Source organism: Apis laboriosa, unplaced genomic scaffold (genome assembly GCF_014066325.1).
Source record: "Apis laboriosa isolate Shangri-la unplaced genomic scaffold, ASM1406632v1 scaffold22_cov146, whole genome shotgun sequence".
Lineage (NCBI taxonomy): Eukaryota > Metazoa > Arthropoda > Insecta > Hymenoptera > Apidae > Apis > Apis laboriosa.
Window position 1 is genome coordinate 675,374 of NW_025222414.1, and position 14,920 is coordinate 690,293.

Consider the following 14,920-nt stretch of genomic DNA (forward strand, 5'->3'; position numbering starts at 1 on the left):
CTTGTACGCAAAAATAATTATATAATGTCGTCACTGTTTTATTAAATGGCGTTTTATCGTGACTCACTCTTATTATACTTTCTAACCAATAAAATTATCAATATACTAGGAATATTTTATTTTTATGTTAAATATGTATATATAATGTTGGTAGAACTGATATAGGAAATAATATGCAGTGTGCATTTAGCGCGTGCAGTGGAAGCATTTAGAATTAATGTTTTCAAATTTGACGGTTTAAAAGTGCATGTGAGTTCCCATTTTTCATACGTATTTTGGTAATGTGTGTTGTGAAATTAAATAAAAAATGGGAGACTTCATGGACGAAACGGCTGCTACAACAAATTATTTTGATATGTATGTAAATTTATATATTATGTATTTGTTTAATATTATTTATATTTCTTAAAGCAGGAGATCCTTGTTTTCATGTGTTTACTATATATATATATATCCTTTAAATATCACAATTTCAGAAGAAAATTATGTGAAATTATCTGAAATTATAATTTATATCTTTTTTTATATTTATTATTTTTTTTTATATATTTTATATATCACATGTTATATCACATTATATATTTATATATATTTGAAACAGTTAATATAATAGAAAAATTTATTATAACATTTTACAACTTAAAATCGTTTTAAAGAAAAATTTAAAAAAATATTTGATATTATTTCTTTCAATAATTTTAACACGATATAAATATGGTAGGAAACAATTTTATCGACAGTTTTCACGAAGTATCACGTCTATGAACAAATTTCTTTGTAGTCATAATAATTTGTTTTTGATCGTTGTAGATTCGTAAAATTATATTTTTTTCTAAAAAATTTATATTGTTTTCGATAATATGCTAATTTATTCAAGAAATCATATATACAGCTGAATAACGTTTTAAGACCAAATTTTTTTAAGGTTAGAAATGATTATAATAATATTATATAGTTTAATTGTTGTTATATTATTTTCTTAATCACATATAGGTTATTAAAAATGATTTTAATTTTATAAAGAAGTAATCATATATTAGCATTGTAACATATAATAAATATAATAATTAGTAATTACAGTACTTAATCATAATTCATTAGATTTATTGTAAATAAATATATGAATTCATAGAAATGTTTAAAGTTACATTTATTTTTTTTTTTCTATATATTTGTTAAAAATGTAATTTTATAAAATTATATTTTGCATGACTTATGGCTATATATTATATTATATATTGTTGTTGTAAAATAGAAATAGAAATATTTAAGCTGTATATTACAATAATTTATATTAAATAATATAACTTTTTATTATATACATATAATATTTATTCTCAATTTATTTAAACAATGATTATCATTGAATAGGGTTAAAGATCAAATTTTTGTTTTAATGGTTCTCAAATATAAGTTTCATTATTGAAATTGAGAAATATAATTCATTACACATAATATAAAAAATTACAAAAACTTTGAATTATTAATGATTACTAAATTTGAATACCAATATTGATTTGTCGAAAAATGTTTGAAATTATTATTTATCATTTTATTTCAAATAAAATATATCTGACTTGGAAAAAAAAAGTATATTTTAACAAATCGTTCGAGTAAAATCAGAAAAAAATAATCATAAATGATAACGAACAATATTTAATAGTATATAATCTATAGTTTTATGTATTGGGAATTTATGAAATTTTTTTAATTCTAATTTGAAAGTTTGATTCGTTTTTTTAAAATAAATTAAAATGTGCGTCATAATTTTTTGTCATTATGTATATTCGTGATATATTAATTAATAAAAATGTATACTTAATATATTATCATAAGTTTCATTATATTATTAATTTTTTTTTATTTTTTTGTTTTTTCTTACTATCCATAAAAAATGAATCACAATCATTTTCTATTACATATTCCTTACCATGGCCTTATCTCTTGTTCGATCCTCAATTGAGAGACACTGCGTTTGACCGATGTACGCCGCGCTTTCGCGTCTTTACAACCCTGCTTTTCTATCTGTTTTTGTCGTTCGGTTCTCCCTCCGCTCGTTCTCCGTCTGCTCTTTATCTCCACTCTACCATCTCCCTCCGCCGCCCCTGTTCGTCCATTCGGTTGGGGTCCATGCGTCGGCCTGCGTTGCTCTTCGACCAGCCATACGAATCTTCCGACCTTAAACCCTCCGCTCGTGCTGCCCCTTGATCAGAACGTGAGCCGTGTCGCCGCCTGCCTGCTTTCAGTTGCGTTCATTCTATCGTTAGAGTAGGATCGTCGTCGTGGTGTCACGTGCAATAACTATCAGTATCTTCTTCGTTTCATTCGTCGAAAGTACACGCGCTATCGTTATCGATATGGTGGCAACATCTGAGCGGATGAATGATTGAAAGTTTTATTAAAGATAATCATACGGATAAATTAAAATTCTTTTCAGTCAAAAAATTTGCCTAACCGATTGGGAGTGTTTTGTTCACGATGGAAGACAATAGACGACCGGCAAGAAAATTATTGTTACTCTTTTCCAAGAGAACTGTGCTAAAATACAAACTGCTGATTCAGTGACAGGGTGTTGCGTTTTACCGGACTGCATTTTATCTTTTTTTTCAATCGATTCTTTTTCTTCAATCGAACTTCGTATTGAACATTAATTTTGAACCTTATGAAAAAAGTGTTTCGTGAAGAGGAAGAATATGCATCAGGACACAGTGGTGTGAATCATCTGGCGTGTCGTCTTGAGCGAGAGTTATCTCTGCATTGATCGGTCCAGGAACATATAGGTCGATCGTGGTAACACAGTTTCAATTGTGTAAAATTTATAGAAACTTTTTGTTCATCGGGTCACATTATACTCGAACTGTGTACGGAAAAAAAAAAAAAGAAAGACTAGGTTTCGATTTATACGTTTCTTAGAAGACTGACCAGAAAGGACTTTCATCGGTGTCGATCACGTTTACACCGATATGCTCACTTGATTAGCCTCGAGTACATTGACATTCTGTGCCAAATAAACGTGCCAAAGCGTTTCATTGAAAGTACAAGTTATTAGTATTATCGTGTGACTATTTTTGCGATCGTTATTATTGTTGTTATACTTTTATTCGTAAGTTCGTTTTATATGCGTGTCGTTTTATATGCGTGATTTCGTCTCTCTTCGTACGGGGACAGTTTTATTCGTACAGGAAGTTATATTTTTCGTATACCGATGAGGAACAATTACCGCAATATGTTTTTTGCCGGCTACGGATATTCCAATCAACATCAAAACAGCCCACCCTCGCCGACGAGATCCAGCGTCTGGGGTAGCATTTACAGCCCGTTTCGGAAGTAAGTATATTATATATTGTATATGTCTGTGTTTGGCCTGGTATATGGAAATCGAAAGGAATTATTGTTCGTTCTCTTTCTGCTTTTTTTAATTTTTTCATTATTTTTATATATTCGCATTTGATCTTTAGCGAAGATAAAATCAAATATAAGTATGTATATCAATTGTGAGGATTAATATTCCGATATTACTTTTTAATATGTATTAACAGATTGAGTATTACGAATGCAAGTCGTATTTCATGTATCGTAATCTACTATATAAATATCAATATCGAGAGATGATGGATTCGGGAGGAAGAATTTTTCAAAACTTTATATATATATATATAAAGTTATTATAAGACGTCGTTTGTTATCTCATTTCAGTTGAAGTGATTCATATATGATTATAAATCGAGAAAAGTTTTAAACAAATATTTAAAATAGTGTGATGAATTTAACTTCATTCAAAGAATATTGTATCAATTTTTTAGATCATGGACATCCAGTTTGTATTTCATTTTGTAATTAATAAATATAATTGAGTAACTAGAGATACAATAAAGTATAGAATGATTAATTAAAAAATAAGGTTTTTGTGGAAATTTATCGGCGAATCAAAACAAATTAAAGCTATACAAAAGATGTCTCCCCTTAAATTTTGTTCCTTAAATTTAGATTGTTTGTCATGAATATTTTGGGGTTACACCTTACTCTGTTAGTTTTTCGATGCATGCAGGGAGAGTTCGGTTTGACAGCTTCAAATAACAGCATCAAATGTTTCATTGTGGAACAGGAATATCAAAGAGGCCGCCAAATGTATTTTCTTTCACCCTATGTATCGTTTCAATTCTGCGAACTTTGAAAATTTTTCTTCCTCTGGCAGAAATATTTCCACTGGTGAGATATTTTTCAATTGTTTATTTTTTTCCATTTTGATTACTAATTTAATATCTTTCTTTTTTTACTTCTTTTCTTATTTATAACATATGATCGATAAATTAATGTACATCGTAGAATATTTATTCCACTTTGTTTATGTCGACTGATCTAGATTATAGGGAAAATAATGCAAGGGGTTGATATCATTTTCTCAAACATACAAATATCAGAAGAATAGCTATCTTGTTCGTAAAATGAATCATAAGTAAACCGTAATGATTAATAGTTTACTTAGCTTCAGTTATTTATACAACGTAATCCTCTGTTTTCTTATTATTACCTATTTAGGTTGATGCGATCACATTTATACCATTTTTTTAAATGGGCTACTTATCTTGTGCACATACATTAAAATGTTGGACTTGTTTTAGCCGCATGAAAATTCACACAACGCATGTTTATTTTAATTTTGGAATTATTTATTTTCTTACTACAACTGCTATTGTAATATTTTATCTAAATTAATGAGATTGTGATGTCAATTGTGCTTATTCTGGTTGAATATTGTGATTACGTGGAAAGGTCAACGTACCTTGCCAATTATACGAGTCATCTTCATTATTCACTTCATCTATCCAAACATTGCCTCGAAACAATCGTAGCTTTCGTTTTCGTTATTAAGAAATTCCTTTTTTAAGAAACGAGTTTGAACAATTTAAATTTTTTTTGTTAATCATCATCAATGTTACCACCAATGGAAAATATTCTTTAAGCGTTTACTTATTAAATTATCAAGTGGCCGATGATAAGAATTATTTAACATTCTTCTGCAAAACAGTTCCATTTTTATTCCTAATAATAGAAATCAATTAAGAAGCGTAGGAAATTTTTCCATTCGACTTTTTGAAAAAGTCGTGACATGGGAAGTGATATTGCGACAGAATCGGAATTGCATCAAATCTACATACTTAATACATACGTACGTATAACGTTGATCGTCTAACGTTGTCTCGTGCATTCGTTAAAGCCTTAATAAACTCTTTCGCCCACCAGACACCTACTCGGTCAGGCATAAGAATACGGCAGCCAAGTCCCTCTATAAACAACGTTTCCATTCGACAGGATCGAGCTAATTGTTTAACTAGGCAAGTTAATACGTTTAACGATCCGGTAATTGAGGGAACTTTGCACGTCGACATGAATATGCTCGTTCTAATATCGTTCAACATCGTGCCGCGCTGCGGATGTTAAAGAATGATGCGTTATTACTTTCGGTGAAAATACCAGATGATCCTTATTTTCTCGAATACTTTATTCTCGAAACGAACAATTAACGTATTTTTTTTTTTTTTTTGATCGTTTGATGGCATTGAATGAAATTGGAATAAAGAAGAATATCCTAGAAGAATCGCTGAATGAAGGTAATTCCACTCGAAGGAAAAAAGATAATAGAAAAATGGAGAAAGACATTAGAGATTCTAGAGGGATAGGTACTGTTAGAAGACTGAAATAGAATAGTTAATACGTTCATAGAGGGACAGTGCGGTCAACAACAAAGTTAACGGTATCCTTTAATCCTCTATATAAGTATAAATCCTTCAGCCTTTTATTGCTTAAATAACGTTTTGGAACTAAGAGTTTAAAAACAAGTTCAAACTATCGTTGAATTTTTAAAATTTTTAACATATGGGTAATGTTTCTTGTTCAATATTTTTCGATGTGATTTGCTAAATCTTTTTTATTTCAATTGTTTATTTATTTTTTTTCTTATGATTTAAAAAGTTCTATAAAACAAAAGAAACCCTATGAAAAGCGATTAAAGCTTTCGAATTGCATGCTCCTGTTTCGGTCCATGCCACCATATCTGCCCACCGGTATTGATTACTTACACAACCACCCTCCATCTTGCCAGATGACGACAACTGTGCACGTCATTTCGTAAAATTGTTTTCGTATTTATCAATTTCTTTTCAAATTGACGGGTGTAATATTATTTTCAGATATATTCCGATTATAGGATTATGGTGCAAAATCAGCAGAATAAAATTCCAAGCGATGGCGGAAAATACGATGAAATTTATCGTTTGTTATTTCTTATTTTTTTCTATATAATTTACTATAAATAAATTTATTCATACAAAGTGACAAGTATTATCTGTCCACAATTATCAATGAAAACTTGTTGACTTTGCTGCTCTAATCAATTTTAGCTGTTTTATTTACATTTAATTTTCTTTTTTTTTTTTTTACGAAGAAATTGATTATTTGGTAGTCGATTTCACGGTAAAATATTCGCATATATTTTTTTCTGCTTCTTTTATATTATAATTTATATTAAACTAGATAAAATAAATTCACACGTTTCTAATTAATTTTTATGCATGAAACGCAACGATAATTCTCATTTGCATATTGCGAAATACGTTATGAATTATGTAACGAATCTCTATTGTGACCAATCGTAATTTACGAGCAACGCAGATGTGTTTTATCTGTTTTATCTAATTTCACTTCTTTTTTTTTTTTTCTTATAACTAGCTACAAAACGTTCCTCTTTAAAAACCGTTTAAATCAATGGTGCACGCGCGAATAAAAATTCATAAAAAAGAAAACATGGAAAAACAAAGAAAATATCAAATTCTCTCAACAAAAACTGCAATATATCCGTAGCGCGACGGAATAATTGGCGACCATCGGCTCGTGACTCATCGTCTCTAAATCAACCCTCACTCCACCCTCTCCCCTTCCCTCACGTCCCATTTGCTTTAATCATTCGTCAACAGCCAGCCTCGCCAACCCCTGTCGCCCAAAAATCGGACAAACTTTCCATTTCGTTTCGAGTTTAGGGCCTCCCGTTGCCAATTAATATATTCCTCTCTCTCTCTCTCTCTCTCCCTCTCTCCCTCTCCCTTCCTCCCTCTCGATGTCTCCTTCCCACCCAAAAGCAACCCTGCCTCGTAAAGTGGCCGATAATAACATCACCCGCGATGTCACCACCCTCTTCGCCCCGTTCCGGGGCCGAGCAACTTTGGAAGATTCCGAGAAGTCTGGATCCGGATTAGTTGTAGGCGCGTAAAGGGGTTGTGCTTAATATACATCGGGAGTCGGATGCGTGTGGTTGGGGGGTGCCGCGGAAAAAGCGCGGATGGCCACGAGGTTTCGGTTCTCTGCGGTTCTTCTCGTCGAGAGGTGAACGGGATCACGTCTTCTAAATAGACTAAATAGACTGTAGAAAAGAAAGAAAGAAAAAAAAGGAAGGAAAAAGTGGCCGGTCCCCTCTCCTAGGTCTTTTCAGCCTATGGAAAAAGATGAGAAAAGGTCTGGGACACGTTGTGTCATTTTTAACTTCGTTACGCGTATGCGTTGTGACTTGTACCTTTTGAACGCGCAGAAAGAGAGAGAGAGAGAGAGAGAGAGAGAGAGAGAGAGAGAGAGAGAGAGAGAGAGAGAGAGAGGGAGGGAGAGAGAGAGGGAGGGAGGGAGAGAGAGAGAGAGACATGTTGTGTTAGCGGAGGAGAATTATTATTTTTGCAGAAGTGTTATTATTAGAAACGCGGATTCTTTTTCTTTTTCTTTCTTTTGAGTTTAATTTGATATTTCTAAATTTTAACGGAATCTAGGATTTATGAATTGTACCGATCCAAGACGGATTTCGAAAGCGTTGTGTGGTGGCGAAAGGATGGTGGCGAGGTCAGATTGTCCAGACTGCACGGTGCTCGCGAATAATAGCGCGGCTCTTGGAACTTGTTAAAGATCCGCGACAAGAGGCCGGTGGAGGGGAGGTTATCCGTTAATTATTCATTTCGGATTTGAACAGTGGGCCAGCGAGAAATAGCGTTTGGATGAAATCTAAATTAAACCTTTCTGGAAATTCTGCATTTCCTTATTGCTCGTGGCCCGCGGTTTGAAGTGGCCCGCAACTATAAATCACTGACATGTCGCTTGTAAACGGTTTTACATCAAGTTTAAGCCCCCGGTTCGTTAGAACGTGATGAGAATTGCGATCGAAATCTGGGTCGAATTTAATTATAAACGGATCTCGTTTCTTAAATCCCGCGCCTCCAGCCAACACTTTCACGGATAATGTAATAATGTTTGAAGGTAATTGTTATTCAACTAGTATATCGTTATTCAACTAGCTGGTATAGTAATCGTTTGTCAAATCGAAATCGGTCGACGCGTTCCCCGGATAATTGGAATAATTCGAGAATTCAAATTTGGAATTCAAGACGTTGATTTCGACTGATTAATCGCATATCTATGCGCAAACTTCGTCCTTAGGGCCGATGTTTTACTCTTAGCCATCGTCGCTCTGGAAATAGAAGGCAACCTTCATCTTGATCCTTTTTAAAAGTTCCATCTCTAATTCGGTCTAAGTCGTACAGTCTATTTCCTATGGAATCGGGAGCCAGCACGTGCCTCCGCTCCATTTTCGGTCCTATTCCGAAAATAAACTGTCTTTAAGCCTCGGTGACGTTCTTTCATTAACGTCCCCGGCAAATGTAAAAAAAGCTTTCTATCCTTTAACGTGTTTTTCCAATTTATTTCTTTTTTCTTTTTTCTTAGATATGTTAAGTAGCAATCGATTAATATTTCTTCTCTCTTTGTTGCAGCACAAATATGCCATTGCAGGACATTACCATGAGTCAAACTCTCCCATTAATGAACGGTGAGTACTTTTAATCCCATCATATTACATTAGATATCAAATTTTTGCCCGATCAATTTCAACAAATTGAAAATTCTTAAAACTCGATAATGAAAATTTTCGACAAAGTTAAAAACTTTCCTAACGGTAAAGAAACGTCTCGAGTAATCGAATAAAAAAAAAAAAAAAAAAAAAAAAGGAAATCGTATCCCAAAGCGAGATAGATATTTTTATCCTGGCAAATGACGCGTTAAAACGTTAAACGATTTAACGATTAATGGCCGGTTAAAATTTTTCAAACCTCTATCGATCATCTAAGGATGGACCGGATGCAATTTTACGGTGCTCGATCAAGATGGATCGTTGCATAAGTATCGATCACGTTTGTTACTTACAGTCCTGGGACGAACGAACGAACGAACGTCACGTACAGATGTCGATCCTATCGATTAACCGATTGCTTAAACGGGAGGTCACCGATATTGGAATTGACAATGGAACGATCGGTTATTATCCTCCTCTTTCCCCGGTGAAACTATCTTTATTGGCTATTTCCCTCGAGCAATTCGCCCTATGTCGATTAGATAATAGCCTGATGAACACCTGATTATCCTGATAGAAAATGATCACTCGTCCTAGAACTTAATTCGTCGACGTCAAAAATTTATCCCGAAGCGAAACGACGACGAAAATTTATATATATATATATATATATAATAAAAAGCGTTAACAAAGCTAAATATTTACTTATCGCAATATTTATTTACTCGTTCGATTTTACGCAAAATTTATTTCAACTTCTACTTCATCCTATACGTACATACAGCATTTCGTATGCTTTTACGTATGTATTTACGAAACTGATCGGAATTGACCTAATTTGCGTCATTCGTATATATAACGGCCAAGCAAAAGGAAATTTAAAACGGTCTCCGCAACAACTCCACACCCACATCTCTCGTGGACCAGTTAAAAGATTCATTTTGTTTCGCTCGAAGCAAAAAAGAGAAACGAAATTCTCGTATCTCCCAATTTCACGATATGACCAACAATTTTAAGTAACGTCAACCTTCTCGCTTATCAACTGGGGACCCCGATTTATCGGAGAAAAGTCTACTATACTAGATTCTATACTCGTTCTTATTTGGATCAAAGTTCGAGTATTATTCATTTCCATTTAACTAATATTAATATTAATATTATATACGTTTCGAAGTAATTGGCGAAATTACTACTCTTTCCTATCTAAGAACAGTCATCGTCTTCTCTCCGAGAAGATCCACGGGCATTCGTTGCGTTGTAACGATAATCCCCCGCACCACTTGATACAATAAAAGCCCGCGAGAATTCGCGCAGCGTGGCGTCACACAAACCGAGTTGCATCTATCGCGATGGAAACGGGGCAACGAACCTTGTTCCACAGCTATTTTACGGACACCGATACGTAACCTCTCTTCGAGGCCCGTCTCTTCATTCCTTCCAAGCCATGTCGCGCAAGCACCAGTTTGCCGCCTCCGATTCATCCCAACGATCGAGAAACTACGATCGATGGAACACGATCGATTTCTTTCACAGATATTGGAACACGCAACGCTGGTACAGCGAGGTTTCTAGAGGAGGGAAATGCGTGGCCATTGGCCAAAAGCGTTGGCGGCTATATCGGCCGCCAGCTTTACGCATAAATTTGGCCGTTGGTAAACGAATCTGTGCCAGGAGCCGGCCGACGCTGCTTCCATCCCCAAGAGGTTTCCGCGATCCACGATCCATCTAGATGAAGATCGTTCATGTTCCACGTTTGCGCGCGAAACGAACGCCGATCCCTCAGCTTTGCAACAGCTGCAGCTGGCCTGCGCTTGATTTCGCTATTCGATTGGAGCGAGATGGTGCGATCACGCACGGAGAATAATTGAAATCCGGATTGATTAAGTTTTACTGGGTCCGTCTCGAGGACGGTTAAAGGGACGTTGCGCTGAGGCGAATTCCACGAATGTTTCTTTCGGAATGGCGGAATTGTGCGAATTCTCGAGTCCAGGTTGTAAATCGACGAGATAGTTTCGATGATGATGTTTCGAGATAACAACGATCGAGGCGATTTATTTATTATACTTTGTGCGTACATTTTTCCGATTATTTTCTATTCGTAGAAGATATTCTTTGGAAATAATAAAGGAGGGTATCGGGAGAGATTCTAATTTGTTACTGTTAACTCTCTGGAATGAAGGAAGAAGTATTTACGATACCCTTCCGTTTTTTTACGCGAATTTCCACCAGTTTATATATAGCACTTTATTGCATCGACATAGCGATCTACGGAATGCGAGACTTCTTTGTAAGTTTTCGAGGCGCGCAACTTTCGTGTCACCTCTTTGAAACATCGAGGGGATGTTATTTCCGTGTTAACTTCGATCCGAATCTCTGCGAAGAATTTCGTAGGAAGAGAATAATTTTACGAGAAAAATGTTCATCCTAGACGCGTCCTGGAGAAATGTTTTTTTTAATCTCAAATTACAGGAAGCGGTGATCCCCATTTATTTCTGTAGGTTCCGCGGTGTGAAGAAGGGAGAGGGAGGGAGAAAACATGTCGCGACTCTGTATTTATTTCTGTAACACGTTGCCCCGTGATTTTGCCACCGCGATATTCGCCACCTTTGCGAACGAATTTCAACCCGTGTGATCTCGTTTCAACATAGGATAGGATACACACGATGCACACCGGGGTGCATTGTCCAAGCGAGTCGACTGTTTGTTTCTCCAGCTGCTCGGCCTCTCCTATCGTTCAAACTTTCTCTCCCCCGGCTCGGGAATGCGAAATTTGTATTGAATACCAAACGCGTTTTAGCGCGTTGTTAGCCAAACTTTCGATTGATTCTGCTTTTCTGCCAAAGGAATAGTACTCCTTCACTGTTCCACATCCATTGTTTAATTTTTCTGAAGAGACGATTGAAGATGCTGTACGAGATTTGCCCGAGAATAAGAGAGAATAAGAGACATTTAAGCGACGTATATATACGTATAATTTGGCGAATGATTAAATGACGAGTGTGGCCAAGCTTAATTACCCGTTTCTAAATTACTATTCCCGTGTCATTTTCATTTATACTTTGACATGATTGGGATCGAGCCAGACGCCTACGAGTCTACGAAAATCTAGTATCTTTATAAATTGAACGATAGTTTGAGTGCCAATGTTATTTTTACCTATTATCTACGCATAGTCGTGTTAAAAAAATTTTTTAAAAAAGATTGGAAATTTATTTTTCCAAAAATCGAATTTTTTTTTTTAAAAACTTTTTAAAAACTTATCCTCGAGATCATTTCGAGAAATTTTTATTGGTCTGAAATTTCTACTACGATTTCCAGGGAATTAATTAACAGTGCAGTTTTGTTCGTCAATCTTTTAGGTTTAGGCAAATTTGTTTTAATCAAAATTGAATAATACGTTCTCCAATATTTATGTCAAAGAGTGAAGAAATATGCGAGCAAGAATGCTTCGCTACACGCGTGTAGATTTAACGTCGTTGAATCGGTAATTTGTAGCTTTATTCCTACTTTTATTGTCCCCGACACTCGCGATACGCGTTCTAAGTTTAGAAGCATGTTAGAGCATGCAACTCGGATGCGCTGTGCAAAGGACACAGAATAAAGTATGATAGATAAGTAGATCGATAATTCTACCAATCTTTGATCATTTTTCCTTCCTAATAAATAATAAACTTCTCTCGACAAATTTCGAAAAAAATCGAGAAAAGTATTATCTTCTATCTCTCGTGTTAAATCCCGTATTAATATTATCAATGGAAACATTTATTTTCTCGATCTATCGATCGGGATCGATAATTAAAAATCCCGACTATCTCAAAAATGTTCTCCACCCAACGAATCCCCAATCTTCTTTTCTATTTTTCCGCTCGATTCGATCGAGTCGATAATTAGACGCATATAATATCGATCGCATTTTCTTTCGGTTGAGGCGTTAGCAAAGGTAATACACGATGTCGCAATACCGGCGGCGGTTAGTTCGAGCGACCGAAAATAGCCGCTTCTGGCCGAATCCGTTTCTGAATCTCCGCGGCCTAAACGATTAATAGGGTCGATGCTGAACCTCGTGAAATTACAATTGCACGAGCTTATGCCCGAGACGATTTCTCGTGACTTTAATTGCTACACCAGGTCGGACAGGCACACACCGTGGGCCTGGAGAGCGGCCTGCCAAAATAAAGATAGTTGCTTCTCGCTGGCCTAAATGTGTCATCTATAAATACTCGAGCTCCGTGTCTGCTCGACGGTGCCGAGACTCAAAGTCGATATTGCACTTGCACCGATACCTAAATCGCAGAAATTCATTGACCGGAAGTATCGTCGGAGTTGACACGTTGACTCTACGGATAATTTAGCCGTTCGACTTTACCGACAGTTTCTCTCAACGGACCGCGAACAACCGCTTATGTCGATTCTTTGAGAAAATAGAACGTAGAAAGAGTTTGATCGTAAGACCTTTCTTCTCCAAGCGAAAAATACTCGGTTCTATTATTAAAATGATTAAAACGAAGCTCGGTATCTTTATCTATCTTCTTTGTACCACTACTCTTCTTCGTAACACGTGTATGCATGTGTGCGTGTAAATAGACGATAATTTATATATACATATCCACTTGCCGGGGATGGAACACGTGGCGCACATTGTGGTTGACATTGCACAGGAACTGCATTAAGGAGTAGAACTCGAGTGGAAACAGGACTCGGTTGAAATTTGAAACGTGCTTGTAACCGTAAGAGGGAAACGCATATTAGGATATGACAGTTTCCTGTGATCAATCTAGCGTATGGACGTGGAATAAGATTTGCTTCCCGTTTGAAAATCTACTTGTATTACACGTTCGCTTTTCCGCGGGTATAACGATATCTAGCTGATTCCGATTTCGAAATGTAAAAGTATGCGGAATAAAGATTCGATGCTCGATTGAAAAATTGAAAGTTTTTGTTCGACGGTTTTATTTTACATCTTTATTTTACCGCTCAGTTATTGATTGAGTAGAATCGCGATACTAACATTGTCAACGAGGAGGTTTCGCAACTCGCTGTCTGAGAAATGTAAAAATAGCCTGGTGTTTTGACATCTTAAATAAATAAATCGATTTAGAAAGAAGATTTGCTATTTCTTCCTCTTAAAAATATACAAAAATCAACGATCAAAAATAAATAATATTTCAACAATGATAAATTCTTTAATCTTGGATAAAGTTGAATATCAAGAATTGGAGCTTATCGATAATTTTTTTCACCGATAATACGAAACTCGTAAATCTTTCAAAACAACGTTTTCTACTTTTCATTAATGTTCGGAACAATCTTTTCTGCTACACGAAATCCGCTTTAATACATAATTTATAATCGTAATCAAATTTACTGTTGAGTCTTCTATAAATCTTTAAAATATTACCAGCAATAAATATTTATGAACTTAGAGATTTTTATTTTTTCCCTCGCACTTAATAACCGAGACAAGATATTATAAACTAAGGTTTTCTCAGGTAAGCGAAGCACAATTTGTAATGAATTTTACAACTTGAAAACCTCTTAACCCTGGAGAAAATTTTCAGGAAACAATAAAACAAAGGGAGATTTGCAAAAGGTCCAAGCAGAGTCCAAACCCGGAGAAATAATCTCTAAGTTGGTCGAAAAGAAATTGACAATTTTTCCAAAGCCTGCCATTGTTCCGTGCAGCTGCGCTTCGAAGAATCCTTGAAACGTTTGACTATACGAAGCACGATATATGCTCTGAATATAATTTTAACTGTAGGTTATTGCGATGTAAACTTTGGCGCTGCTCTGCCATTCTATCTCAGTTTGCGTTTGCACGGTCGTCACGGGAAGACGTGAAATATCTCGATCCGAAAACCGAAGTGCTCTTCCCTTCGCTTTTTATTCGCGTTTCGATCGGTTCTGGAACAGGCCTTAAAATGTAACTCTTTACGCAAGATTCCACGTGGCATGGGATGTGGTAGGTCGCTCCCTGACACTTCGAACACCTTCGGTATCGTCCAGGACAGACCTATACAAGTTCACGTCATGTTCGGTACG

At 35.5% G+C, this 14,920-nt stretch overlaps 1 protein-coding gene across 3 annotated transcripts in view; it reads left to right on the plus strand.

Moving 5' to 3' along the window:
• Positions 1 to 292: 292 nt before the first annotated feature.
• LOC122713126 (centrosomin) overlaps positions 293 to 14,920 on the plus strand; it is a 29,074-nt gene continuing 14,446 nt past the window's right edge. Inside the window, exons 1-2 of one of the 3 annotated variants that reach the window (XM_043933289.1) lie at positions 293 to 357; positions 8,805 to 8,860. In XM_043933289.1, coding sequence (XP_043789224.1) covers positions 308 to 357; positions 8,805 to 8,860 — 106 coding nt within the window. In that variant the 5' untranslated portion in view covers positions 293 to 307. Of the gene's footprint in view, positions 358 to 2,303; positions 3,328 to 8,804; positions 8,861 to 14,694; positions 14,916 to 14,920 lie in introns of those variants that run through there. The other 2 variants (XM_043933288.1, XM_043933290.1) reach the window with 2 other exon arrangements.